General features: G+C 57.7%; 9 protein-coding genes across 9 annotated transcripts; all 9 read left to right on the top strand.

The window, feature by feature from the left end:
- Positions 1-1,798: 1,798 nt before the first annotated feature.
- JKF63_04121 (uncharacterized protein) lies at positions 1,799-5,461 on the top strand (the record flags this gene model as incomplete). Its single annotated transcript, XM_067900114.1, has 1 exon — positions 1,799-5,461. The coding sequence occupies one exon, from the start codon at positions 1,799-1,801 to the stop codon at positions 5,459-5,461; it is 3,663 nt and encodes a 1,220-aa protein (XP_067756298.1).
- A 1,621-nt stretch (positions 5,462-7,082) lies between these two features.
- On the top strand, positions 7,083-8,087 carry JKF63_04120 (uncharacterized protein; the record flags this gene model as incomplete). The annotated part of the gene is made up of 1 exon (XM_067900113.1): positions 7,083-8,087. The coding sequence occupies one exon, from the start codon at positions 7,083-7,085 to the stop codon at positions 8,085-8,087; it is 1,005 nt and encodes a 334-aa protein (XP_067756297.1).
- A 1,267-nt stretch (positions 8,088-9,354) lies between these two features.
- On the top strand, positions 9,355-11,838 carry JKF63_04119 (uncharacterized protein; the record flags this gene model as incomplete). The annotated part of the gene is made up of 1 exon (XM_067900112.1): positions 9,355-11,838. One exon carries the CDS (start codon positions 9,355-9,357, stop codon positions 11,836-11,838), a length of 2,484 nt encoding a protein of 827 aa, XP_067756296.1.
- Positions 11,839-13,734: 1,896 nt separating this feature from the next.
- JKF63_04118 (uncharacterized protein) lies at positions 13,735-15,804 on the top strand (the record flags this gene model as incomplete). The annotated part of the gene is made up of 1 exon (XM_067900111.1): positions 13,735-15,804. The coding sequence occupies one exon, from the start codon at positions 13,735-13,737 to the stop codon at positions 15,802-15,804; it is 2,070 nt and encodes a 689-aa protein (XP_067756295.1).
- A 1,175-nt stretch (positions 15,805-16,979) lies between these two features.
- Positions 16,980-17,495, top strand: JKF63_04117 (uncharacterized protein; the record flags this gene model as incomplete). Its single annotated transcript, XM_067900110.1, has 1 exon — positions 16,980-17,495. One exon carries the CDS (start codon positions 16,980-16,982, stop codon positions 17,493-17,495), a length of 516 nt encoding a protein of 171 aa, XP_067756294.1.
- A 509-nt stretch (positions 17,496-18,004) lies between these two features.
- Positions 18,005-19,228, top strand: JKF63_04116 (uncharacterized protein; the record flags this gene model as incomplete). The annotated part of the gene is made up of 1 exon (XM_067900109.1): positions 18,005-19,228. One exon carries the CDS (start codon positions 18,005-18,007, stop codon positions 19,226-19,228), a length of 1,224 nt encoding a protein of 407 aa, XP_067756293.1.
- Positions 19,229-20,595: 1,367 nt separating this feature from the next.
- On the top strand, positions 20,596-23,424 carry JKF63_04115 (uncharacterized protein; the record flags this gene model as incomplete). The annotated part of the gene is made up of 1 exon (XM_067900108.1): positions 20,596-23,424. The coding sequence occupies one exon, from the start codon at positions 20,596-20,598 to the stop codon at positions 23,422-23,424; it is 2,829 nt and encodes a 942-aa protein (XP_067756292.1).
- Positions 23,425-24,668: 1,244 nt separating this feature from the next.
- On the top strand, positions 24,669-25,118 carry JKF63_04114 (uncharacterized protein; the record flags this gene model as incomplete). The annotated part of the gene is made up of 1 exon (XM_067900107.1): positions 24,669-25,118. One exon carries the CDS (start codon positions 24,669-24,671, stop codon positions 25,116-25,118), a length of 450 nt encoding a protein of 149 aa, XP_067756291.1.
- A 1,025-nt stretch (positions 25,119-26,143) lies between these two features.
- On the top strand, positions 26,144-26,593 carry JKF63_04113 (uncharacterized protein; the record flags this gene model as incomplete). Its single annotated transcript, XM_067900106.1, has 1 exon — positions 26,144-26,593. The coding sequence occupies one exon, from the start codon at positions 26,144-26,146 to the stop codon at positions 26,591-26,593; it is 450 nt and encodes a 149-aa protein (XP_067756290.1).
- Between the last annotated feature and the right edge of the window lie 1,372 nt (positions 26,594-27,965).

The raw sequence follows: 27,965 nt of genomic DNA, 5'->3' as shown, positions 1-27,965 counted from the left end.
ACCCCATCAACACTCACATCCAGAGTCCCATGGGTGGATGTATGAGCTCGACTCTTGACATTAGTGCGAGAGTGGTTGAAGTAGGGCCATAAGAATCCTGCTCAGAAGGTTCATCGCGGCAAGAGGACGACTCTGCCGTGATTCGAGTGTGTTTGTAGGTGGTGGCAGGTGTCAATCCATAGTACTGCACAAGCGAGAGGATTTCCCCTGGCGGAGCCCTTCGCATCGAGTGCAAGGCGCATGTGTTCCACAAATGACTTTCTATTTGGCTGTAAACCATTTCAGAAGTGTTTCTTCTGCGCGCTCGCCTCTTTACATGCCGACGGGGTTCTATCGGCGCATGATGACCACTTTCACCACCCGTTCTAGCACGCTCAGTGCGGGGGTGTCGCAGATCCAGCCATGCTCCTTTCCATGGCGCCGCAGCGAGACCGGTGATCGACAGCGCATGGCGGCGGCAGCGGCCTACACACTGCTGGAGGAGCGCCTCCTTGTCGCGCCACTCTGCCCAAATGACGCACTCGATACACTTCTCTGCCTTGTGTCAGCGGGTATCCACCACAAGGGCGTTGTCGATCACCTCGTACATATCGTTAGCGGCAATGCATGCTGTCTTGACCCATCGCTCTGCCTTGCTGTCATGGAGCGGCTGCTGGCGCCGGCGCTGCCCATTTGGCTACTTGGACAAGCTGTGGGCTCGGAGAACAACACCGACGAGAAGGATTGGACACCTTCGGACATAAACGATGCAGCACTGCTGATGGCCCTGGCGCCGCTTGGCCGCGTACTGAGCCGGTGTGTGGCGGTTCACGCGCGCCTCGAGCTTGTCAGGAAAGGACACATCACCGACTCTCTGTGTCGCCTCCGCGGTTGCCACATGCCACACGCAGGCCCTCTCTGCGTGCAATTAACACGGGAGAGCGAAGCCGATGACCGGAGTAGCCGATCTTTATTAAGAGGAGCGGCTGTCCTGATGTCTTTTACAGCGCAGCGACGGCATTGGGACTACATGGGCAGTGAACGAGACGCCGTGATGAGCGGCTGCGCCGTGCAACACCGTGAGCCGCGAGAGAGTGGCGACAGATGGCACGCCTGCGCTCTCACTGTTGTGGTCTACCCAGTTTTGTATCATCTCTTCTCAGCCCAGTCACAAGAAAATGAGCGAGAGCGCGTCGCAGCTCGACGGAGGGACTCCTCGTCCTTTTCAACGACGGCGGTGCTTGAGCCGTCGCGCAGCAGCAAAGGCGGCCAGGCCCCATTCAGATCGTGTGCCGCCGACCCGTCGCGCTGGGGCACCGTGCGCTCTCTGGGCCAAAAGTGTTGGTGGTGGTCAACGCTGATATGCCGCGCCACCCCAGCAATCGCACTTGTCGACATGCGCACCTTTGTGGTTTTTTCCTTGGTCAACGCCGTTCACGAGCTGCACAGAACCCTGGCACAGTGCGTTGTGCCGGGCGGGTCTCCATTGCTGTGCTCGTGCTCTGAGCATCCTCCGCAGCCAACCTCTTCCGACGTCCTGCCGTGCCTAGCGATGCTTGAGTGGCTTCTCGTCAACAGTGTCCCCGTGTTGCATGACGCGGGCGACGAACACATCTCCTGGCACCCGCCCCCCCTTTCAAAAACGACAGCGCAGTCTTCTCGGCCCCCTGCATGGACAGCGGAGTTGCGTCGTGGCTGGTGGCACCTCGGTCTCGACTTTGCTCGCCTCTCTGCTGCTGCGTTGGAGCCTGGGGCGCATTACCCAGGCGCCGCGTATGATGAGAACAAGCGCGCCGTGTCTCTCTCAGCCACAGTAGGAATGGTACGGCTGGACTCGATCTGCGCTTGCGCGCGCAGCCATCTCGTCCGCGCAATGGCGAATGTGGGCTATCGCCTTGCTCTCCAGTGGACGGCCGTGGTGTCGCCTTCAGCGACTGTTATAGGTGTGACCAAGTTGGTGAGAGAGAGACTGTACTCGGAGCCACGATGCAACGCGTTGCGGCAGTCTGGTTTCCCCACTGAAGATTGTCATCAGGGGCGGCAAGAGGTGCTGCCCGTGTGCGAGTTGCTGGTGATCTTGCGACTACTTGGTGCCATCACGACTCTCAGGCCTGTGTTGTCGAGGGCAGCACCCCCTACCATCGATACATTGTCAAGTGAAGTTGATGTTGTTTTCGTGGATGAGTCGACGTGGTCTAAACTGGCGTGTCTTGTGAACCTTGTGCGGTGCTGCCCGACTGACAGAGCAGGGGGCGGCGATCGCCGTGCTGACGCCGCGCCGGCAGCTGCTGCAGCTCAGGGCAGCAACGCGGGTCGCACAGACGGCGTTTCCCCCATAATAGATGCAATCCGCGAGCATCAGAAGTTTCTTCAGCTCCACGAGGAGCGACTGCTGCTGTGTGGCATGACCCATGCGCTAGCGTGTGCAGCAACCTCGACCCAGAAGGCCGCCTCCTGTGATACTGAAGGTGCCATTGTGGCTACAGACACTGCTGTTCTTGGCTCCCATACCACAGGCCTTCGGTCATCCGCGCACACGACTGCTCCTGCGCTCCCCGACGTCTCTGCGGAATTCGTTTGTGCTCTGATGAAGTTTTGGCGCACCTGGACGGATGACTGGCCTCTTGAGCTTCACGCAGCCTGGCTGCAGAAGTTGGCATCAATCGTCGCAAGTGTGGAGGCGGCGGTGTGCACCGGAATGGAAGGGGCTTACGGGAAGGGTGGCGCCGGCGGCTCAACATCACCGACAGGATCAACGGCAGAGCAAGCTGGGGTGCAAGTTGGGGTATCGTCTTCGCCTTGGTTTGAACTCCCCAGCGATCAATGCGATCATCAGTGCCTGCTGGTGCAGCGCCAGCTGTGCTCGGCCCTCAACGAGGCTTGGGCCACGATGACTGACGCGTGGCACGATTCCGACCCACTCGATATGTGTGCGTGCTGGTATGCCTTTTCTGCCACATCGCGCAAGCCTCGATGCCCTTCTCTCACTGAGATGTCGTCATCTTCAAGGGCCGGTGCGCAACCATCCTCACGCTGCGCTTCCTCACGGCTATCTCAGCAGCTGTCCCTCATGGCTACCGCATGTGAGGATCGTTTTTGCTGCATGTGCGAGACGTGGCTCAGGCGACTTCGTGATCTCCCCAGCACCGCCATAATGAGCTCCATTTTGCAGTCCAGGGAGCGGCGCCCTATGCTACGTAATTCGGCTTTTGGGCGCCGCCAGGGACACGCTTCGCTCGGGATCGGCTGGTGCCCTGTATGTCTTCCCGCGATAGTCTCGCAGGTTGCTCTTCGGGTTCTCTACCGAGGCACACCGAAGTATGCGCCAAACGCCGCTGGGGCGACCCCCATCGGTAGCAGTGCGGCTGCCGAGCCACTTTGTATCAGCGACGCCTTTCTGGACGTGGTGCGTCGGGCAATACTGGCCCCGGCGACGGAAGAGCTTGCCGCTTTTCAGCTGTCTGTAGTTTCCCGGTATGTGGGCTGGTGCGAAGCAGCAGGGGTGCATGTTGGTTGGTGTGCCTGCGCTGTTCAGGCCCACCGCACAGCTGCCGCTGCCGATGTCTCGAACTCATGGGGCATGTCTTTCCAGGACCTGGTAGGAAAGCCGCCCAGTGCTCCAAGCATGCCGTGGTGGGTGCTGACGGTGGACGGGCTGGCGGTGGGGGGAGGTGTCCAGAGCAGCGTCAATATTGCCACGATCCTTTTTTTGTGGGAGCATGGCGTTGATGCTGCGGTCGCCACTAGGGTTACTGTACCGGCGGCTGGGTCCAAGGCATCTTGTTTTATTGGACCGCGCCACCACCACCATCTCAGCGGTCACACGTCTTCAATACGGCCACTGATGTCGCCACAGCTCGATACGGCTGGCAGCGGCACCACGGAGGAGTCGTGTTCCACGTCGCCGGGTGTGATCGGTTTGGGTACTCTTCGTGCCCCATCCAAAGCCGCCACAGAGTGGGGTGAGGAGAGCGATGACTGCGATGGATCCGCAGACGAGCACTTGAGGATGCGTCGGTGCATTGTTGAGTGGGGCCACCGCTATGCGTTGCGTCTGGTTCTACTAGAGGTGCTGGGAGACGGGTGGCAACGTTCTCGCGATGCTGTGCTGGCTGATTTATCGCAGCGTCAGCTGCCAGGGCAAGCGCTGTGTGCTGCTTGGCGTGGGACGTCTGGGGCCTTGACGGTGGCCCGCAAGGTAACGGTCGAGGGGCACGCAAAGACTTCTGACGGCGAAAGTGTTGTTCCTGGCGCCACATCTGCATACCGCACTGCATTGTCTGGGCTTGACATCACACCACGGTTTGTGTGGCACAGCGACGCCTACCAGCCACTCGTGTGCCTGGTGGCAGACAACGCTGCGCGTATGGTGGATCAGCTGGCCGCTGAGGTTCTAGCCGTGGCCTCTTCGACGGTGGTGCCCCCTCTCTCACGCGACTCTCACGCAAAGGCGGCAGGGCCGAGGGCTGCAGTGCAGTTCACTGGTGCCTCGAGTATGAGGAGCTTAGTCATGGACAAGCACCCTGAGCAGTGGCGGGCCAGAATTGTCGCGCATTTATGGAGCGCGCTTCGCGACAGCCCCGTACACGCAACGACCTCGGGGCCTTCTCCCCTTTCCCTCTCTGACCACGGGACCATTACCCCCTTTAGCGACTCCCGCGTGCCACCGGCGGCGGCTCGCTACTCTCTCTGGCGGCATCAGCAGCCCCGCGGGGTCGTATCCTCGGACGCTGTTGTGCGTTTAGAGCGGCTACTGGCACACCTGGGCCTCGCACCGCTGTCGAAGAGGGAAGTTGCTCGACATGCGCCCTGTGGTATCATGTCGTTCGAGGACGTTGCCGAGGAGTCCCTCGCGCTCCTGAATTCCCTGCTACTATGCCCAGAACTGGTGTGCACCTCCCCGCGAGTGACATCCTATCTAAACACCGTCCTTTGGCAAAGGTGCTGGGCATGCTTGATGAGGGCCTCCCGTGCCGTATTTGATGACCGCATGGGCGGCAGGCCAGCCAGTCTAGAAGGGTTCGATGATATGGCAGCTCAGCTGGATGTACTTGTCACCTTTCGAACGATCTTGTTCACTCTGGATCGGATGCAGCAACTTGTGCAGGAGCTGGTGGAGTACTTGTGTTGCGTGTTCGTGCCAGCCGTTCAGACGGACCGTTGCGCCGCCTGGATGGTGGAGACGCCTGTGGAGGCGATTTCCCGCCTCGCGTGGACACACTCACTGTCTGACTCTGACACTGTCTCATCACAGACAACACGCCCGCAACACACGGTCACTTCAAAGGAGGACACCGTCAATGCGCGTGATCGGCGCAGGATGTTTTGCTTCTCTGCCGCGGCGGTGCGTACGTTCGAGGTGCTGTGTCTCGGCAGGCGCGGTGGTGAGCAGCGGGCACAGCGCGTGTGGCAACAGTGGACACGTGATTTAATTTGTGAGGATCGAATTCTGCGCCAGCATCCGTTGCTTCGGTCGACGTAGCAGTGATGTGACTGACATCTTCCGCTTTTTATTTTTTGTTTTTGTATTTCCCCGGTCATGCTGAACGGGTAGCGATGCCGCGGTGTGACTGGCGCCTCGTCATGAGGCGGCACACTCGCCTCTTGTTCTTTCTCACCCACTGCTAGTCGTAAAACTGCTCATCTTCTGCTTCGGAGGACGCGGGGTATCAAACAATTGGAGGGGCGGGTGGGAGTGAATAGCAGGTCTGTCTTTTGGAGCCCTTGCCTATTTTGTCATGTTTTTTTTTTCTTTACATTTCCGGTGATGAAGGGAATTCAACTATCGCCATGGGTGCTTGCGCGTACGCGTTTCCTCTTTGCTTGCCCTGGTGTTCTTCACCTCCGCCCTCCCCTTCTCCCGCCCCGTTTGCCTAGTCGTCCCTCTTTTCTAAAATACGCCACATACACTTGTTTGTACTTCTTTTCCGTCGTTTTTTTTTCTCCTGCCCCGTCCCATGGCCCATTCCATGCAGACGCCTTTCGGCTTCTGCACACAGTGCATGCACACACTGAAAGGGACACCAGGATAGTTCCGTCATCTCCCCATTGTTCATCTGGAAAGGGCTACCCGGGCGGGCGAGCGGGGGGGGGGGTTGCGCTGCTTGCTCAAGCGGCTGCTCAGAAGACGGCCACCCCTCGATCATCCTTCTTCCGCCCAGTCCCCCCCCACCCCCCAACTTCCTCTATACTCCACTAATTGCTTCCCTCTCCGCTTTTCTATGCGCCTGCGGTCCCCCCTTCGTCCCTTTCCTCCCTCTCCCCCACCCGCCTGAGAGCCCGCCACAGTCGACCAGAAAGTCGGGGGGGGGTCAACATGTGAAATCATCGTTGCCACGCCACCCTTTTCCCACTTCTCTCTTGAAATGTCAGGCCGTGTTCGTTGCCAAAATGCCTACAGTGGTTACGCCCCCTATCCGGGGCTGCCCACCTTTGATTTTTACAGCTCTGACGCATGCGAAGCGGGTTGTTTGGAACGGCCGCCACCGTTGCAGCTGCCGCTACGGCGCCGCGGCGCACCTGTGCTAGCACCACAGCTCTTGCCCTCTACACGATCGACCACCTCAAGGAGCGAGCCCACCTCGGTGAACAAAGTCTACGAGAGCCCTGCTCTCCCCGCCGAATCACCGCGGTCCGCTCACGGCTCGAACAGTAGGGACACACTCAGCGTAGCACCGTCATGTGATGCCGAGTCAAGGCACCTGAACAGGACCCAGACGATAGTAGTGCCTGCGCCTGGATCATCGGCGAGTATCCCCGTGCGTGAAATTTTCTTCAAACGAAAGCCCCAGGCCTTCGGCGAACATCCGCACAGCCAGTACCGGCAAAGGAACTACAATAGCGGCGACGTACAAGGATCGGTGGCGCAGATTACCCCACTTGTCACGCCAGCAGAGCCAAGAGAGCGTCCCGCAAATGCGGCCCCATCGCCGTTGATGCAGCGGCCACGCCAACACGCTAGCCTAGTACGGGCCCCCAATACGTTGCAGAGAACGGCGAAGCACCCGCCACATGTGCCGACGTCGCGTGCGCCTGGATCTTCTGTCCTCACAGCAGCGGGTTCGTTACTCATTCGCACCAGTTCCGCACCGCTGGTAAACCGCATGAGATCTCCCAGCCGCCCTCCTGCAAACAGCCTTTTCACGCAGTCGCAGAGGCAGGAGGAGACACAGATACCGAACTCGGCCGGCCACTCACCAGCGTCACAAGGTGGCTCCCTCACAGGTGTGGCGGGGCCAGACAGGGCAGCAGCGGACACGGATGTCACCGTCGAAGAGTTACTCGCCACAGCGGATGCGCAGCAAAAATGCAGGAGAAAGTCACCGCACAAAAACAAAAGTGGAGTTCACCGGTACGTTGCACAAACGGCATATACCCAGCGAAATCCCTTCCGAATCCAAGAGTTTGCAGTTTTCGCAACGAATCCCCAGTATCGGCCGCCGCCTGATATCGTCTGCTACCCACGGACTCTGGCCACGCACGTCTCCCGTTTCGAAGCAAGCCGCGCGAGCCAGGGGGATTTCATGACGCAGCGCCTTGTTGATGCGGCGCATCCGTCCACACCTGAGGAGCGGGATGAACTAGAGGCGTTCCTAGGAACCACTCTTGAGAAGCTACAGATTGGTGACTGGTTCTACAAGCGAACACGCAGCAACTGTCTCCACCGGCGCTACGTGTGGCTCAATCTCCAGCGCGGCACTATCATGTGGTCCAGCTCGCCCAAGGGGTGTTTTGTGCTCAAATCGGAGGTGAAGCTATCCACTGTTACGCGCATAACTCCGGACTGCCTGCAGCCGGATGCGCGGACGAGCGTCCTTTACCGCATGTCTATCAGCACCCCCGGTCGGTGCATTTGTCTTGCGACCGAGATTCGACATAAATTCGACCTGTGGTACAGTGCGCTACAGCAGCTGACGGCACCGAACTTGACCCACCACGTGCCTGGCATCTTGGCGCGACCGTCGATGATGGCCAACGTGAGTCGAGGGGGTGCAGCAAGCCGGTGGGAGTCCCGCTACAGTCCACTGAACGCTATTATTGAAGGCATGCCAGGTGCTGTTGGCTCTAACGAATTCCAAGCGAGTCGTGTCGTTTCCTCCAGTGACTGAGGTGGAAAGAGGGGAGAGGGAGGGGGGAGGAGTCCGCGGCTGACAGTGTGGCGTGTTCGCCACCGTTTTCCATATGCGGGGTGCCCCCTCTCCCCGGCACCCACCCACCCACGTTCAACGGTCACTGGGATGGTGCATCCCACGTCGTTTTCCTCTCATGGACTCTGTACTGGGTACACGCGTGTGCTCAAAAGACCGTGCGCACACCGCCAGTGTTGCCATTGTTGCTATTGCAGCTGCTGCGGATCAGTTTGACACCCTTTCTGGAATCCCCTCCCCTCCCCCCCCACTTGATCACCCTCCATGTGGCCGTCAATTTAGAGGACATGTATTTGAAAATGTCCACGCACACACACGCACCACTACAAACGAAAGAAAAGGTAGAGAGAAAAAAGCAAAAAAAAGTCTACACAAAAGAGAAAACTCTTCTATTTTGTGTCATCTGGAGAGTAACGCATGCCTTCTTTCTTGTCCGCCTCTCTATGCGTTGGAGGCTGTGGGTGGGGGGGTGGGGGGATGGGAGTGTTGCAGTGGCACCCCCGCGAAACAGCAATCTACCCCCTCCCTCCCCACTTCGTTCTCCTCTTTCGTTTGCTGCCCCTCATCCATGCTTCCCCTCTTTGTCTGGTTCCGTTTTTTTTTCCTCCCTGTCGGTTCTATCTTGCCCCCCACCCCCGTCTTCCCTTTTGACTCCACTTTTATCCCCCCCCCCCCCGCCCCCCCTTTTCCCTCTTCCGCCTGCGCCGCCACTACCACAGCAGCAAACACATGCGAATTCTTTATCATCACCATTGAGCTTCTTTGACATAATTACTCTTTCCTTCTCCACACACACACACACACACACAAATTTGGCTGAGTCCCCTCGCTATTCCTATTGTGTGGTCTCCCCCACCCCCTCTTGCGCTCATCTTTCTGGTCGCAACGCTGCGTTTCTCGCTAAAGTGTCTGGAGTTTGCGCGTACGCATCGGGACACCTATGTGTCAAGTCCCATAGGTAAGAGAGGCAACGCTGTTCGCATTTTCGAGGCTGGCCGCTGACTCCCCTCACCCTCCCTTTTCCAAACATACACAGCACGTGCTGCTGTCTTTGTGTAACTGGCTGGAGCGGTCAGATTCGATTTTTTCCCTTCCTATCCGCTACGCTGATATCGCATCTTTTCCTTGGTTTTTTCACAGACACACACACACACGCATATATATATATATATAATCCTTTTTCTAGGAAATTCCCATCATTGTAAGCTGAGAGTGTCGACGGACAAACATGGACGACGGGGACACAATCCGCGCGGCCGAGTTACTGCGCGACAGCAAGGATACCGACTGCAGCGGTGTGGACGGCGTCTGGGTTTCGAAGACGGACCCATCGGGATATTACGCTCGTCTTGGCGTTTCATCCAAGGCGACGCAGCAGGAGATACGTCGTGCTTTCTTGTTCCTCAGCCAGCGCTATCACACGGACAAACACGCGAGTCAAGGCGAGGAGTTGCAGAGGTTGATGAATGACCGCTTCCAGGAGCTGCAGGATGCCTACGCAGTGCTGTCTGATGAGCGCCAGCGCGCGGCGTATGACGCAGGTGGCGACACAGGAGTTCAGCGGCTGGCTCTCGTCCCTGCGGGGGTGCACCGGCGTGAGGACATCTTGCGGTACGTTCTGTCGCTTGACCGGGAGGCGCAGCTGCTGCGCACCGCACAGCTGCTCTCCGCAGCTTCACAGACAACTGTGAATTTTTCAACCGCTCACCTCTTTAGGTTCCCAGGGCCAAGTAAGGGCGCTCGCAAGCGCGAGAATACCAGGGAGAACGGCGCTGCTGCGGAGGCGAGCGCACAGGGGGACATCGATACTCCCGAGAAAGCGGAACCAGCATCCCAGCAGCCCCCACCCGCCTCATTGTCACCCCATGAGCAGCAGTCGGCAACGCAACCGGTGGACGCGGCGGCCGCCTCTTATCCCACCGGCAAAGCTGCCGCATCTTCTTCAACTCACGCCCTCGAAGAAGCGCCGTTGCACAGCGAGACGGTCTCCGCCGATTCCGCGGCACCCAGCGAGGCTAAGAACGGATCGCTCGCCCCCGCGGATGGCGCGGTGCAGACACAACTTACAGCCAAGGAGGTCATCATCGACGGCCAACGCCTTATTGTGTTGCTCCCAAGCCCAGAGATGCAACAAAAACTCCGACAGCGCATGCTAAGCCTGACCGGCGGGGAGGTATCTTCGGCGTCTTCCATGGGCGGCAAAGTTGGCGTCGGTGGTGCTGTGCCTCGAGCAGATCCGCTGCCGCGCCACCTGTCCATCTCTCGGGCGATCATGCTGGCCGCTGTACCCAAGTTCATGAAGTTCCGCAGCTCCTTTCGCCACCTCATCACGCCCCAGCTCTCCCTCACCTTTCGCACCGACGCCACCGCAGGGATGCGGAGGGCCACGACAAGTCTCACTACGTTCGTCGAATATTCCCCAGACGATGTGCGGTCGTATGAGACGTCGCTGCGCATGGCTGTGGACGGGCTGAAGTGGTGCGTCATGCAGGCGCGCGCTTTGAACCCGCTGTGGACGCTGAGGTCAAAACTCATCCTTTTGACCAATTCGGCGCTGCTTCAGAAGCTGGAGCTCTCCCTGACACGCAAAATGTCAGCGACCGCGGAGCTGGAGAACATGCTGGCCATGTCCCTCACCGAGCACGGCTATTTTCGATCCAGCCTCAGCAGCGTGACCGAGGATGTGCAGCAGGGCCTGAGCACCTTCATAGCGTTCCACAATGTGTACGTCACCGCCTTTACCGGCAAGAAGGTCGTCCTCGGCGTGGATACCAAGGACCCCAAATACCCACCGACGTACGGCCGGGTGCAGTACTCGGTGAACTGCTCGCCGCTCGCTGGGCAGTCAACTTTCGGTGTTGAGGCCTGGTACATGCCTTCCGCTACGCAGCATTATGGCCTGGCATTCACCGCCGTCGTACCCTATGCCCTCAGCCCCATTGCGCCGCCCCTCTTCCTTATTCGAAGTGCGCAGTTCGCCGTCGTGAACCAGGTATCGATTCTGTACGCCCGCGGTCGACACCGAATCTCGGTCCCCATCATCGTCTTTATCTCACCCAAAGTGAGTCACGGGCTCATGTGGCTCTCCGCGCCACTGGCCCTGTACCGCATCGGATCTTTACTCTATCGGCCCTACGCCCGCGCCAAAGCGATCAAGTACTACACCCAGCAGCGTGAGCTGCACGTTGCTGAAACGGATGTGGCGCGAGAGAAGGCACGGATGGAGCAGCTCGCTCTCGAGAGCCTCGTGCTAATGAATCGCGCGCGAGAGGAGCGGAAGGGCGGTCTCGTCATCATCAATGCGCGCTACGGCGTGATCGAGCCTCAGTTCGCGGAGGTGTCTGCGACAGCAACTCGCTCGTCATCGAAGTGGTGGTGGTGGCCGTCGCGGATGATGGCACGTGTGGCAGGGCATCTTTTCCGAGGCCAGATGTATGGCCCTAAAAGCGCTGCTGGCTCGGGCCTCCGTGACCCCATTCCACTATCGATTGACGTTACCATTGCCGTACAGAATTTAGTGCGTGACTCGGCGCTGACGCTGCCAGCCGCTACGAAGAGCTCGTTGGTCGGCTTCTGCAACCCTGACCCGTACACGCCAGAACGTCAGAAGCTTAAGATTGTGTACTGGTTCCGCAAGCGCAAGCACATGGCGGTTTTCAACGACGATGAGGAGGTGGAGCTACCGCAGCGGGAACACCTCATCAAATCATGAGTGTCCCTCCCCTCCCCCTCCCCTTCCCCTCAGCCTCAGTCTCTCTTGCGTGTCATAATAGTGTCTCTCTGTGTTTGTGTGTCTTGGGTCAATACCCCCCCCCCCCCAAAAAAAAAAAAGGAAATGCTCTGCGATGCGGAGATGATCGCCTCTGGAACGCAGTCCATAAAGAGGGAGAGACGACAAGTTCAAGTCCGTGTTTCGCCCTTGGGGACATTTAGGGGGCGGGGGGGGGAGCTGCAAAGTTTGCAATGACAAGCCTCTCTGTTCCCTCCCCCTTCTCCCTCCTCCACTTCCTCCGCCCTTCTTTGCCTCCCCGTCGCACTCCTGCGAGAGGGGGTTCTCGGTTCTACTCGACGCCCCTGCACGTAGCTACCGTTTTGGTTTGTTCTTGAGGCGTGTATTTGGTGCGCGCCTTGGCTGCGCTCTACACTGTGTGTGTGGGTCACTCGTCGTCTATCTCGCAGAGACCAAGAAAAACGGAAAAGGTCAGAGGATGGGCTGGTGACGCGCATCTTCGCGGGTTTTTGTCAAAGAAGCCAAGTTACAATTTTGCATGGCTCGCGCAGCGGTGGCAGGGCTGGTACTGGCGGTCCTGGATGTGCGTATACGTCTGGAGCTTCACGCCAATTAGCCGACACACATTCTGGGGGTGGTGGTGGTGGCTATCCATGCAGCTTTGTGTGCATTCTTGGATGCTTCTGTTGGATGCGTTGAGAGGCGATGGCACCACAGCACACTCTGACCCGCGTCATCACCGATGATGCCGTTTTCCTCTTATTAACACTCGAGTGGCACCCCCCCTTTTTTCCCCCGCTGTCGTCCTCACGCTGTCGCGCAATCGTTTCTCTGCCTCTCTGTCTTCCTCCTCACTCCCTGCCATGGCTTGACGATGTGGGTGCTCTCCGGCTTACCTTCATGCCGTTTTGTCGGACGTTCCGCCTCAAACACACTCAACTGTCTCCACGCACTTTATTCTTCTGCTATATGAGTAGTTCGCTGGGTCACTCGCGCCCCCCCCCCCTCCGTCTCAAACCTCGGTGCGCTCTTTTTTTTTCCCGCCATTCCACCAAGTAGGCGTTTGATCCCGGGGTCATTTTGGCGAACAAAAGGCCAACACGAGGGTGAAAGGAAAAGCTTGTTTTTCTTGTCTGCCTGCTGCCCTCCTTCTCCTTTTCCCTTCCGTCGGTGTGTGTGTGTGTGTCTGTGTATGCGTTTTAGAGTATCTCTGCTCATCTGCAGAGGAGGTCAGACTAGGGTGCACGCGATGCTCCTGTACGTGAATCATTAGGCTTTCTTCCCCCAGGACACACACACACATATACACATACACAAAAATCGACTAAAGTCCTTTTATTTTTGCGCGCGCATCTCCTTTCATCACACCGCGACTGCTACTAACACTAATCGCATATCTCTACAGACCCCGACGCACTCCGCTCTCATTTTCTCTGCTTCCAGACATTTGGCGCACTTCACCTGCAGGGGGCGGCCTCCCCTTCAGCGTTTTCCCATCAGAGACATCAAAGTCAGAAAAGTACGCCAAACACCAACAAGGAAAGGAGGAAGGGCAAACCTTAGCTCATTTCCCTTTTCTTTTGCTGTGTATATCTGTGCCGCTGTGGTGCCGTCCCCCCCCCCCCCCTCCCGATCTACGCGCGATTCCCCCATCTCAGGTCCCAACGGTCACCCGCGTTCTCCTATCCTCTCCACCTATTTCGGCCCTACCCTCTCCTTACGGAACGGGCAGGCAAGGGACAAAGGTGTAGGCATTCTGGGTGGTTCACCTTGGCAGTTTCACCCTCTTCTTTCACAGTACTCCAGATTCCCTTGCTGCTGCCAGCGGTAACGTTGAAACCTCGCCAGCTGTCATCTCCGTGTGTGTGTGTGTGTGTCATGCTTCAACGGAGTCTTTCGCGCTTCTTTGCCCACCTCGTCCGTGAGGTGGACACTGCCGGTTTTGCCGGCAACTTCCGCCGTCTGCACCACGTTGGCGCCGCATCGACGCAGGCAAAAGTGAGGGAGGCGTTGGAGGCCAAATGCAACGTCCTTTTCTGTGGTCATCACGGCACCGGCAAGCTGAATTTACTCAAGGCGATTGGCGTGCAGTGCGAAAAAAAGGGGCGGCGCGTCGCCTTCGTTTCCGCAGACAGCCAGCGGGCTGCGCGTTTGGATGGGTTGCTGATCAACTTCTTCATTGGGATACGTGTCAGCCGTGACGAGTTGCCTTCACAGGAGCAGCTGGAGGGCACCCTGGAGCGGCACGTGCGACTCGTCGAGTCTACCTTTGCAAGCAGTCTACCAAGCCTGTGCAACGTGGATGTGCTTATACTCGACGCACTCGAGCGGGTGCAGCCGACGGTGCTGCTCTCAATGGACGCGGTGGCACGGCGGTTGCGTGGGCAGCCAAACAAGCCCTTTGGTGGGCTGTGTGTGTATGCGGCGGCGGACTTTTGGCGGTTGCCTGTCCACCCCACCAGTGACACTGGCGGCTACCTTTTCCAACTGGAGCAGTGGAACCACCTGTTTCCTTCGCAGATGTTGCTGCGCAAGTCGCATGTCCAGAAAGATAAGGAGTTGCAGCGTTTAACGGAGCTGGCTTTCTCTGGTGCGTTGACGCTGCAACACATGAAGGAGCTGGAGGCCCAGTCGATGGAGGGAAAACCAGAGGCGCATCTCTTCTCCTGGTCGAGCTCTACAACGGAAGTCGATAAAGGCACCGCGACGGCCATGGACGGCGACAGCGAAGGTGAAATCGAGGAGGAGGATGCGATGAGCCTTGCTCAGTGGACGCGCTTTTCGAACGAGCCGGCAGGTGCCTCGTTAGATTCTCCGGGAGCGGTTCGCGGAGCAACCAAGGATAGCGAGGAGGGTGCTGACAATTTCGTGGGGAGCAGCTCATCACCCTCCTCCTCCTCCTCTTCCTCTGCGTTGGCACTGTTGAACGATGAAATGACGTCCAACTCGTTCGTCGCCACTCGCATGCTGCTTCGCTTTCCTCGCCAGCCCGCCGTGAAGGAAATGCCGCAGCGCTATCGCCAGCTCAAGCGAACAGAGATGGGCAACTTCCTCGTGAACATGCTTGTGCATTCCTGCTCGGCGGTGTCACTGGGTCTGGTCGACGCTCTTAATGTCGATGTCGGTAGCCGGGTGCACCTGCTCCTCGATGGCCAAGAGCACTATGGGGTCCCTGGAGGCGCGGTGGGCGAGGTGATGCAGGTGCGACCACACTTCTTGTCTATCCACTTCCCTCGTGAGCACCGAACCATCGACGTGCCCCGCATGCGTGTAGTGTGCTACCACCCTTTCTACCCCGAGGTCCGGTATGAGGTGCAGCAGTTCCCTGTTTTTCCGCGCAAGCGTGTGTGCCCGATGAACATCGTCACCTTCCCCCACACGTTTTTTGTCAACCTCAACGGGCGACGCATGGCAGACACAAACGACCTCGGCAACCTCCTCGCGCACCAACGCAGCTTTGCCGACTTCACCATCCGCAACACATCTGACTTCGCTCACCTTGATGGCATGGTGCACGAGCCGACACGCATCTACTACCACATGATCGGCAAGAAGTCGATCAGCGCCGCTAAGGAGCAGTGGTGCCGCAACTGCAAACAGTTCGTGGCCACCGATGCTTTCTTCGAGCATTGGGCAGCGTGCGTGCGCTCGGTGCGTTGGTGCAGCGATTGCAATCAAACTGTGTCTCTTGATCTGCTGGAGCCACACAGGGAAAAACATCAGGTTGTGCTATGCCTGGACTGCGGCAGGCCCGTGGAGTGGCGGCACTGGGAATCTCACCGACTCTCCTGCGGGCCCATGATGCGTGAGGTCAGCACAGACAATCAGTTCATTCCACTGCGAACGCGTCAGCTCGCCTTGGAGCTTGGCCTCGACAAGCGCGATCTTCACACAATGGCTTGCATCACCAAAAGCAGTTTGCCTAAGCCAAAGGAGAAGGTACTTTAGCGAGCGGAGAGAGAGAGAGAGAAGACGACGAAGGGGAGGAGGGAAGTCTGTCTCTTTGTATGCGTATAAGTTAGGAAGTGCGACGTAGTGTGCAAAAATGCCGACGTGTGGCTTTTCCTTCCGATCTCTACGTGGGGCGGGAGAAGTGTGTGTGTCTCTCTCTCTGTGTGTGTGTGTTATGAAGTACGTATGACATACCAGAAGTTACTTTACAGAACATGAAAAAAAAGGGGTGGGCTGGTCACGAAAGATGGAAAGATAAATAGACGAGCCTTTGAGTGTAAGTGTGGGCAGAGTATCGAAATTGGAGGGGTGCGGCGGATATGCGGTGTGGGAATCACGCAACGCTTTCGCCCAGCGTCCCCGAGACGGGGAGCGCCAACGTTTCTCCTGTGTTGCAGGATTCTGGGGTGTCGAGGGGGGTGATGCAGGAAAGCGAGGATGATGTGAGTGGCACGTGTCTATGTGTGTGTGGGGGGGGGGCGGGGGTTAGAGGGGGGGGGGTAAGAGACAACGCAGCGATCTTTTGAGCCGTTTCTCTATTGTTCTCTCTCTTTATCGCTTCTTCAAACTTTCCTCGACACACGCGTTAGCCCCGCTCTGTTCTGCTTCCTCCTCTCTTCTACCCCCTTTTTTTTTTAGCGGCCTTCATTACCGGAGGCCGCTCTGTTCATAACAGCATCGGCTTCATTTCTGCATGCCTTGTGTGTGCGTGTGTGTGTCTGTCCAACCGACCTTTCCGCATGTGATCTTCCGTCCTCTGTCACAACCCGAATGACCTTCACGCATCTTCCATCCCACTTTTCTTTATTTCCCCCATCCCCCACTCTGTTTGTGTGTGTGTGTGTGTGTGTCTTCACATGGATCTCCTGTGCATCCGCGCCGTGTCCGTGTGTATGCTATGAATTGACGACTGACGGTGCACGCACGCAGAGTCACCACAGCGACGTACATATCGTGGCCAGACAGGAAAAAAAAAGGAGGGGAAAAGGCCATACTCCACCCACCAAGGAGGTGCGCGTCGCGCCACCTCTTCCTGAGTGGGCGAAAAAAAAAGAAGAGGGGGCCTTCTTTGTGTATGGGGGTGCCAGGCGAATATTTGAGCAGGAAATCTCGCCTCCGCGACGCCCACAGAGACGTCATTGCCGCTAACTTCGGGAGGCATCACTGCAGAGATGAGCCCACCCAGCTTCCGCCGCGCCGATGGGCGCTTCCGGCCTTTCTTGTCGAGTAGCCTTGATGAGTATTTGAAGCGCTATTGGGCAATCGTCTTCACAGTTAGTTCGAAAGCCATCGAAACGGGGCACATGCGCCACTACGTTTCCTGGTATGCTACCCGTCTCAAGGTTGTGGAACTCGACCACCACCTTCATGCCATGTCGTTGCGCGAACAGCTCATCACCAAAGCTGGGACACCGGCTCTCCCGCTTCTCTTCGTGAACCAAAAAGTTGTTGGCACCATAGCCGACGTGCGCAGCTACGAGGAGCGTCGTCTGCTCAAAGACATTGTGCAGTTTGGTTTCCAGTGGAAGACGGGCGCCGCAGTGGGGTGTGCACCACAGCAACTGCACACCCTTCCCTCCCCCTATAATGACACAGAGCTCTTCCGAGGCCGCTACCGGGGATCCCCAGTAGCGCGACCAGTTGTGCAGTTACCTCAGCTGCACCCACATCGGCCCCAGGAAGACTGAGGAGGAGGCAAGAGCGAGCCACCTCTAACGCATCGGGTTTCTCACATCGGTCATCTTCGCTGTGGTGTCTTCCATCAAGGATGGTTTCCCAAGCCTAATCACATCGTGTCCTCACCTCACCTCCCCCCCAAACGTTGCTCCTCGACGTGATGGCGTGCTCGAGTGTCGTCCATGAATGTGCGAGGGAGCTCCGTCGTGTCCCTCAGTGGGCTCCCGCACTCGTCCCTGTCTCCCTATGCCATGGCTCTTTCCCTGTTGCGTACGCGGATACAGAGACAGGCAGAGACACCCCTTTGCTGTTTTACTTGCCTAGTTGTCTTTTAGGCATGCGTTCGCTCTCGATGGAGCGGTGGGTTTGGGCACCCTCCTCTTGTTTACCCGCTTCCCTCCCTCCTCCCTCCTTTCTCCACTTCATCTCTTCTTGTCACTCTTCTTTGCCTCCTCTCGCTGCATATGGCTGCTACAACTGCCGCCCGTGTCGTGTTCGTCACATCACCACTGACCAGATCATGGAGGCAGATGCGCAACAGCACCACTGCGAGTCTGTGGCTGCCGATGAGGCAGCAGGTGGGGACACGCAGTGCGGGCAGCGCCAAGGCAACTTCACCCAGCTCCACCCTAGCATTCGCTTCTACCGTGGCATGTGGGGCCTCACCCAACTCATGGATCCCGTCTTCGACGATGTTCTTCCGATTACTGATGGGCGCAACGGCCACGAGGCTCTCCCCCCTTCGGCATCCGCGGCAGCAGTTGAGGTTCTCTCTGACAGCCCTTCACGACTTTCTCGTGGTTCGCCACTTTCGGTAGTGGGCCTTCACCAGACGCTTCTCCCACCTGCAGTCGTGACCGGCCTTGGCGAGGTGGCGGAGGAGAACTATGCAGTACAATTAGCGTCGTCTGACGGGCTTGAGTTTCTGCGCCTCCATTGGCACCTACTCCTGCCGCTGCTTTTCCCTTGCTGCCGTCGGCGTGACGAAGCAGACGCGAATGTCTCTGACACCGCGCTTCCTGGACAGGGCAGCATCCCCCGAACTCCTGGAAATGGCCAGTACAGTCCTCAAGAGTCGCAAGGTGTACGCGGTGCCGGTGCGGAGGCGCCATCCTCTGCCGAGAGTGCCTGGTCGGCCTCCCAGCTGTACGAGGTGCTGCTCCGTCGCCCGCTGTTGGAGAGTGATCTTGTCGTTGTTCGAGAGCCTGGCTTAATGGATCGCGTCTACTACAGCTATGTAGTCTTGCTCCGCTTCTTCGGGTGGCGTATGCACGAGGAGGCGCGTGGTGTGCTGGACCGCCATCGTGCCTGGCAAGAGCGATACGCGCTGCTTGAACTCTACCGAACTTCAGAGATCATCACAGCAACTTCCCAATTCGATACAGGCACAAGGAATGGTGATACATGCGGCCATCTCAACAACAACAGCGTCGAGGATAGCGATCCTCATCAATCCCGAGGCGGCCTCTTACCGCCACCCCCCACGTACCACACCTTCAACTTTTACGAGTCTGGTGTGCCACGTGTGCTGCGCTGCCTCCTCGACATTGGATTTCTGCGCCTGGCAGTGCGGTTGGTGGAGTTTCTTTTGGAGGAGATGGCCAACGACCATCTTCTGTTTCTGTTGCCGTTGGTCGAGACTACCTTGCTGCCTATGCTCATTCAAGAGCCGCACGTGGAGACCAGTCACAAGACACGGCTAAAGAAGCGACTTTACAGACTCACTCACAGCGACTCGGACTAGAGTGGAAGGCTGTTAGGGTGGTGATAGTGAGGCCATGCTCAGCGCGTCGCGGGAGAGCGGCAAATGAGCGGATCTCTCACCCGCAAGCTGTCAGTACTGCTTTGATGCGTATGCGCGCTCTGCCGCTCGCCACGATGTCCTCTGGGCTCCCCCTATCCCGGGGCCAGCGACTCAGTCATGAACAAGTCGCAGCTGAGCATATATACGGATGTGCCGTTGCACAGTCGCACACACCCACACCCACCCACCTACCCTCCCGCACAAATCGGATCGATACACTTTCAGGACTACGCGCTGGACCGCATGGTGTTGTGAAAAGAACGCGTCTGGGCGTGGTGGTGTGCACACTGATGCGCTACGGGAGGAAGCGATTGCAAATATGTTATAACGTTTACTGGTATGTTTGGAAAAGGCTGATGGAATTGGGGAGGGGGGAGGTGCATGCCCCCCGCTACCCCGTCGTTCTGTGTCTAAAGGCGAGAGGGAAGATGGAGTAGTGCGCAGAGGTGGCGGGGGATGGGGGGGGGATCGTTGCCGCAGTTTTGTTGCGACTTGGCTCTTGTGTGAAAACCTGGCCGTATGGGCTCCAGGCGTTTGGTGGCTCAGCGAGGAAAAGCGGGTAAGCGTGAGAGCGGACATGAGGCCGGGTTGGGAGGTACGCAATAATGTTGCCGTGTGTTTGTGTGTGTGTGGGAGGGAGGGCGGGGGGAGGATGGAGGACGTGCTCTAGCTGCCCTGGCTTTGCACTGCTCCTTACTTCTCCCCCCTTCCTCGAAACATACACACACACACACACACACACAAAACTCAACGTCCATTGATTCCCGCTGCTCAACTTTTCACGCTTATCCATCCTTTCTTGTTTTTTTTTCCCGCTCCACCACGCACACTGCTTACGCAAAGAAAGGCACACAACGTCGGGCACCGATACACACATTTGCATCTCTACAAGTGAAGTCTTTCCTCTTCATTTTCTTCGTGTGGCTTCGCAGTGTTTGCGCTTTGGTGTACGTGTGCTGTTCGCGTTCATTCGGTCTGTTTTTCTTCTTTGTATTTGTTCTCCCCCCCCTCCCCCTCCCCACCCGCATTTCCTGCGCTCCCAGAGCAGCGGATTTTTAGCACCCCCTGTATATTCATCAGGATTATCGTCACACACACACACACACACACACACGCACATACACACACACACGACCTTTAAACCACCCTGCCTTTTCTATGCATATGTGGTGCTCTATCGTGCGTCTGCGAATGCATGCGTGAGCTGGAAAAAAAAGAAAACGAGAGCCAACTGAAGAGGAGGGAGAGTGTACACCCACCCACCCACCCACCCACACACACACACACACACACACACACGCGGCATTATGCACCGCTACGCTTTTCGTTGCAGCACCGCGTTGCTGCAAATAGGAAACCCTAACATGAGCGGCATGCCGGGCATGCCACCAGGGATGGGGATTCCCGGCCTCAAGAGCTCGGTCGGGTCGTCCTCTGGTTTGCCGAACGCCCCGGGGAAGACTGTGAGCTACCAGAATGCAATCAAGATGGAGGCTGCAAGGCGCCGGAAGCTCGACGAGGACACGCGCAGCCTCTACTGTGTCGTCAAAGAAGATACCCGGGGTAAACGGGAGGGCGGGCGGATGATCGGCATCGATCTCGGCACCACAAACAGCTGCGTTTGCTACCTTGACGCTACAACAAAGCGGCCGAAGATTATCCCGTCACCGTCGGGGTCATGGGTCTACCCAACAGCCATCACTTTTGACAAGAATCACCAAATCCGCATGTTTGGCGAGGAGGCGCGCGCGTGTGCGCGCACGAGCGCCAGTGCGACGCTCTGCAGCGGCAAGAGACTTATCGGCCGAGGCTTTGGGGAGCTCAGTCGCGTGCAGTCGGGCCTCTCCAAGACGAATATTTTAACGGTAAACGAGAAGAGTGAGGTGGCAGTGGAGATCATGGGTCGCACGTACACGATCGTGCATATCATTGCCATGTTCCTGCGCTACCTAAAGAACGAAGCCGAAAAGTTTTTGGGTGAGGAAGTGCACCAGGCTGTCGTGAGCGTGCCGGCTTACTTCACACCGCAGCAGAAGGTCGCCACCGAAGACGCAGCGCTCTGTGCCGGCTTCGACGTACTGGAGATTATTGACGAACCGTCGGCAGCTTGCCTGACATACACCGTGTTGGAAAAACTCATGCGTGAGGAGAGAGAGAGCCTGCGCGACGTGGGAGCCAAATCACATGAATCTCTCACTTCTACCACCACCGCAGCAGCAGCGACGCACACCAGCAATAGCGGCGGCAACTCTGAGACCGCAGCGGCTGCGACTACGTCCACTATGTCAGAGGCTGACACGTACAGAAACAAGCGCTACGTGCGCTCTCTTGTGTTTGACCTCGGGGGCGGTACACTGGACTGCGCCGTCATGGAACACGATCGCTACTGGCAAAAATTCAACCTCGTCGCTACCCACGGCGACCCGATGCTGGGCGGCAATGACTGGGACACAGTCCTCTCTCAGCATTTCGCGAAGCAGTTCGAGAGTAAATGGCACGTTCCCATTGAGGAGGAGGAGGGAAACGTCGGGCAAGGCGTCGCTGCCTTCCGAAACTTGACCCTGGAGGCGGAGAAGGCTAAGATCCACTTCACCCACTCTACCGAGACTTACTACGGATACAACCGCGCCTTCCACTTCTCCGAAAAGCTGCGCGACATCCTACCCCTGGAAGCGACCCTCACACACGAGGAGTACGTCACCCTCACGCGCCCGCTGCGGATTCGCTGCCTGCAGTGCATTGAGAAGCTCTTTGAGCACACCGGTTACACCGCTGCGGACATCGATAACATCTTGCTGGTTGGCGCAATGACTCGTGACCCGCCCATCCGTCACATGCTGGAGGAGTACTTTGGGAAAAAAGTGGTGCAGGAGGACACGTGCCCCGCCGACTACGCCGTCGCGCTCGGCGCTGGCATCCGCGGTGGGATGCTGCAGGGCAGCTTCCCAGAGCTAGCCGCTAACACCCACTTCGTTAGTGGCACGGTGCAGTCACTGCGCGAGGGCGGCGGCATCGTCCGCAGGTTTTGGAGAAACCTCAAGCGCATGACCAGCACTGTCAACCCAAATGCGATTGGTACACGATGGCGCGGTCGTGCCAAGGGTCTCTCTGATGAGGAGATTGCAAACTACGCAAAGGAGCTGGTGCAGTTCGAAGCCACATGCGCACGTCGACTGCTGCTCGAACGGGCTGAGAGCGAGGCGAACTTTGTCATGCGCCGAGTAACAGCCGACTCAAACCGCAAGCAGGGTATGCAGGAGAAGCGGATCGTGCAGCTGAGTGAGCAGCTGAAGTTCTGGCAATACATGGTGCACAACTTTCATGACCACGAGGAGGAGTTGCTACGCGTAGTCAAAGAGCTACAGACGGCGTTAGACGAGCTGGATGGACTTGCAGCAGACAATGTGGCGGGCCTAACGAAATCGGGCACCATTGACTTCTCCAAGACTTTGGCGCGTACGCTGCGCGGCGTCTCGGGGACCGCCGCTGAGAGCGACGACGACGACGACTGCACAGAAAACACCCCGGCAAGCAGTGCTGCGAAGCTGTCGACTACCACCGAGTCAGCGGCACGAGCAGGTGGTGCAGCGGCTGCCACACCGACGGGCCCCAAGATTCTGCGCCGCCGCGCTCCTTTGCCGGAATCTGCCAGCATCGCCCAGGAGCTTGTCGAGGCAGGGCATCCCGCGCTGATGAACGCAGACATCGTTGTGGCCGAGTCTGCCCGCAATTCTTTTCTACAGGAGCAGGTCGAGGAGCGGGCGTGGCATGAGCCCCCGGCGCCACCAGGTGAACAAGGCTCATGGACGGAGGTGAAGGTCGCTGTGGACGCGGGGGAGGTTGTGGGTGAGCCAGTGCCGTTGAGAGATTTGCTGCGACCCATGACGATGATGGAGATGAAGGTAGCCCTGCAGACGCACTATCCCGTCGACGACCCGCCGTCCGCCGAGCACGTCGCCAAGAGAGATCTGGCGTTTGACCTGCAGACCATGACCGTCACAGAGGGGTCCGTGGACATGGTACAGTTACAGGCTGACCTTGACGCCGCGGAGCAGCAGATCTTGGAGCAAGCAAAGAAGAATGGAAGGACGTCGCAGGAGCGACAAAAAGAGATGTCGGCTTGCCTGTATCGTTGAAGGGGGGGGGGAGGGAAGGAGGGAGGGGATATGGGGTGAGTAGAGTACAAGAGAGAGAGAGAGAGAGAGAATGGAAAAAGGCACAGTCGAAGTCGATACCCCTTTGCCGCCGTCGTATTGGGGAGGGGGAGCTGTTGTGGACCTCACAAGCGGAATCCAGCCCAGACTCACTCCCCCCTCTCCCCCCCCTCGTGGTATTCATGTGACGCCCCTACTCTCTCTCTCTCTGTGTGTGTGTGTCTGTGGTTGCAGTTGCTGCTGCGGTGACGATTACGCACGCGATGGTGGTTTTGGGTATGTCACGCGAAGAAATCGAACCTTGCGCACCCCCCACTCCGCCCTTCCCTTGCAAGTTGATGCACTTGTGTTCACCGCTATCGTTTGTATGAGAGCTGCACTTTTACTGTCCCTCGAGGTTTCTGGTCGAGGGGGGGGGGAAGGAGGGAGGGAGGGGGAGGGGCGCTTTGATGTGGATCGCTGGTGATGAGTGGTGTCTCGTAGTAGAGAGTGATGCGTTGCAAACGCTGCGTGGTGCGCTCGTTCTCCCATACAGATATGCACGTCTTTGCATACACGTTTCTGTACGCCGACACACTGATATCCCGACCTTCTGGGTTGCGAGCAGAACGGAGGAAGACAGGGCAGATGCAAGCGATATGAGAGTCTGTTGCGGGTGTTGGTGTGGCTGCTCCTGTGCTCAAATCTTTACAGGCATCCACTCCGGCTCACGTATCCGTATTCGGCGCTGTGCCCTCGACTTCACACTTCAAATCCTCGCCCCTCTCCCCCTACTTCTCGGACTTCTACTACTAGAGTTTGGAGCAAACGGCTCGATAGATACACGGGAATGCCGAGAATGCTTGTGGGGCAGCGCAGTCCCCAGCCCCCTTTTCTTCAAGCGTATCGCGAGACTCTGTGCTATGGGCTTCGAGGCACTGCATCCATATGTTACCCTGTACACCCGCATGCTTCTCTCGCCCCTGGCCTTGACCCTATTCTCTGCCCTTTTTCCTTCTCCTTTCTTCTCTCTGTGTATCTCCCTGCGGTGACCCTGTGTTCCTCTTCATCATCTCTGATCCCCCCCCCCCCCCATACGCATTCGACGCGTCAACTCATGTGCACGCAAAACCACCCCGGCACCGCCGACACCATCTGCACTTTGTTGACTCATTCCATTTTGGGCTTACTCTTGCGTGCACCCACCGAGCAGTCGCCCCAGTTCGACTAGAAGAACGTACGCAATCATGCCCGCTGACAAGAACTACTCGCTGAAGCAGGTGCAGACCTTCGGCAAGAAGAAGACGGCGATTGCCGTGGCCACGGTCACCAAGGCTGCTCAGTGCAGCATCAAAGTGAACGGTGTGCCTCTGCAGCAGATTCTGCCCGATACGCTGCGCGCGAAGATCATGGAGGCCATCAACGTGGTGGGCTCCAAGTACTACTCGCGCCTGCGCATCGACGTGACGGCGCACGGTGGTGGTCAGGTGTCCCAGGCATACGCCGCTCGCCAGGCGATCGCTAAGGGTCTCGTCGCGTTCTTCCAGAAGTATCACAACGAGGTGGAGAAGGCTGCGCTGAAGGACAAGTTCTTGGCGTACGACAAGTTCCTGCTGATCGCCGACCCCCGCCGCTGCGAGCCGAAGAAGTGGGGCCGCCACTCTGCCCGCACGCGCTTCACCAAGTCCTACCGGTAAGCTTGTGCATGTGTGGGGGCTGCCTGTGCATGGGTGTGTGGCTTTGATGTGACCATGTCCTCGCACGTACGGTGAACCACGCATTTGCCGAGGGATGTGCACACGTGAAGTCTGGACACCTCCCCTTTGTCGCTCTCACGTGCTGTTGTTTCGAGGAGAGGAGGAGAGAGGGAGGGAGGGGAGTGTTAATCGAGGGAATCATCATGGCTCTGTCTCTGTCCCCTCCCTCCCTCCCCTTCATTTCTGTGCGTGCATGCGTTCTAAACTCCTCGGCCAGAATCGACTGGGCGCCCCTTGCGCGGTGTGGTGTGGCCCGGTGCACAACCACACACACCCGCATCGCGATGTTTTGTGTGTTTTTCCTCATTTTTTTTTCGTGTGTGTTTTGCACACCATCTTTTGAACACCGCCAATAAAAGCAAGACAATATAGAAGTGGCCTCCCTCTCTTTCCCTCTCTCTCCCTTTCGACACTCTATGCGCCCGTATCTGCACCGTCAGCGGTGGCGCATCGGTAGATGAGGAATGAGGCTGCGGTTCTGGTCGTGAAATCAGGATGGGTGGGTGGTGGTGATATCGGAGGAGCCACAGGAGGGGGGGGCGGCAGATCAGCAGAGGCTGTATTGGAGAGTCGTGGTATCGATGCAAGGCCGCACTCCCCTGTTACAGCTTATTCTTGCTTTTTGAAGCCCTTCTCGCGAGCTATTCAGCTCCGCACCTCTGCCCCTCTCCGTGTCACCTGCTTCTCTCTTTCCTTTGCCACGGCCGCCGTTGGTGGAGAGACCGGAATGGGGAGTCCCACTCGGCCACCCTTCACGACTCCACCCCATCCCCTCCCTCCAATGCCTCTGATGACGCTGGGATGCCTCTTTTCTTTTGCCGTGGGTAGGCGGACCGTCCTGTATCGCCTCTGTCTTTCACCTCTCTGTCCTCCCCTTATTTTAACACAATTGCACGAATACACGCGTGCGTGCGTACACGTGTTCATCTAACTTGCGCTTCAGATCACTTCTTTCTTGGCCCATCATGCCCGCTGACAAGAACTACTCGCTGAAGCAGGTGCAGACCTTCGGCAAGAAGAAGACGGCGATTGCCGTGGCCACGGTCACCAAGGCTGCTCAGTGCAGCATCAAAGTGAACGGTGTGCCTCTGCAGCAGATTCTGCCCGATACGCTGCGCGCGAAGATCATGGAGGCCATCAACGTGGTGGGCTCCAAGTACTACTCGCGCCTGCGCATCGACGTGACGGCGCACGGTGGTGGTCAGGTGTCCCAGGCATACGCCGCTCGCCAGGCGATCGCTAAGGGTCTCGTCGCGTTCTTCCAGAAGTATCACAACGAGGTGGAGAAGGCTGCGCTGAAGGACAAGTTCTTGGCGTACGACAAGTTCCTGCTGATCGCCGACCCCCGCCGCTGCGAGCCGAAGAAGTGGGGCCGCCACTCTGCCCGCACGCGCTTCACCAAGTCCTACCGGTAAGCTTGTGCATGTGTGGGGGCTGCCTGTGCATGGGTGTGTGGCTTTGATGTGACCATGTCCTCGCACGTACGGTGAACCACGCATTTGCCGAGGGGTGTGCACACGTGAAGTCTCCAGGGAATGGTAAAAAGGGAGATCACGTGTAATTCTCTTCGCTGCTTTTGGTGTCATGCCTACATACCACGCAGGAAACACCGACTTTTGTAGCTGTGCGTGCGTGCGTGTGTGCCAGGAATGCAGATACTCGACACTAGTGTTCTGCACCCGCGCACGCATTTTGCCCCTCGTTGTGGGTGAGCCTCGAAGGACTACTGGTCAGTCACGTAGGAAAATCCATGAGAAGGTGAGGCGAATGGGAAGGAGGGGGCACGTCGACAGAAGCGCGACAACGCTGAGGTGCGATATAAGATAAGGGACACGAGTCCTTTACAGTTGCGCACACGGACACCCATCAAGACACGCGCAGTCGGAGTGCCCTGGCGCCAGGGTATGGAGGAGGTTGTACTCTCAGTGTAACTCTTGGAGGTGGGTTTGTGTAAGTCTACGGCGTGTCGCATCGGTGTGCCTCATCTCTCTCGCTTCTCCACCTCAAAAGTTGCGACAAGGGCTACCCTGTCCTCCTTTTGTTGATGTTTTTTCCCCCGCCCCCCCCCCTTTTCACGTTCTTCCCTCTTTTTTTCGTTTTTCACTCCCGTGTTTATTTTCGTTTTCAAAAAAAAACATTAAAACATAAATAGTAATGTTGACAGCGCGAAGTGCCGCGGTTGGAGCTGTGCAAGCCTCCGCTAAATCTCACATAGAGAGGGGGCACGCAAGCGCACAAGTACACCAGTACGGTAGCAAAACGTGTACATCCCCCTCCCCCTTCCCCCCCCCCCCAAGCACCCGCACACGCGTGCGTCGACACGTTTGGTTCCCTGTGTTCCCTGCCACTGTTACCACTGCTGCTTCTCCTTTCCCTCTTCGCATCATTGGAACCATACGCTGGATAACCAAACACGTTTCCTTCCCCCTGCCACTTGTCCTTACGCACACTTGATAGGTGCAACAGGCTTAGTGGTTGCTGTTCTTTTTGTCGTGTAAGTCGATTTCGAAGTCGCCGCGTTCTTCATTTTTTCTCCCAGCGTCTGCGCAGGAAGAGAGAGAAAGGCATATCCTTCCCCCCCCTCCACACACACACACAAATATATATATATATATATATTTAGAGAGAGGGAAGGCCATATAAAACGCAAACGCCCACGTTGCCGCGTACCCGCTCGCCTATCATATCCGATTTACTCTGTCTGGGTGTTGTCACCTCCTAGAGGCGGCAGCAACGAGAGAGCGAGTGAGGAAGAAAGAGGCAAACTCCAGAGGGAGGAGGTTGAAG

Source organism: Porcisia hertigi, chromosome 26 (genome assembly GCF_017918235.1).
Source record: "Porcisia hertigi strain C119 chromosome 26, whole genome shotgun sequence".
In the NCBI taxonomy this organism is placed as follows: domain Eukaryota; phylum Euglenozoa; class Kinetoplastea; order Trypanosomatida; family Trypanosomatidae; genus Porcisia; species Porcisia hertigi.
Note: the sequence above shows the minus strand (reverse complement) of the source record. Positions and strands in the feature narration are given on the sequence as shown.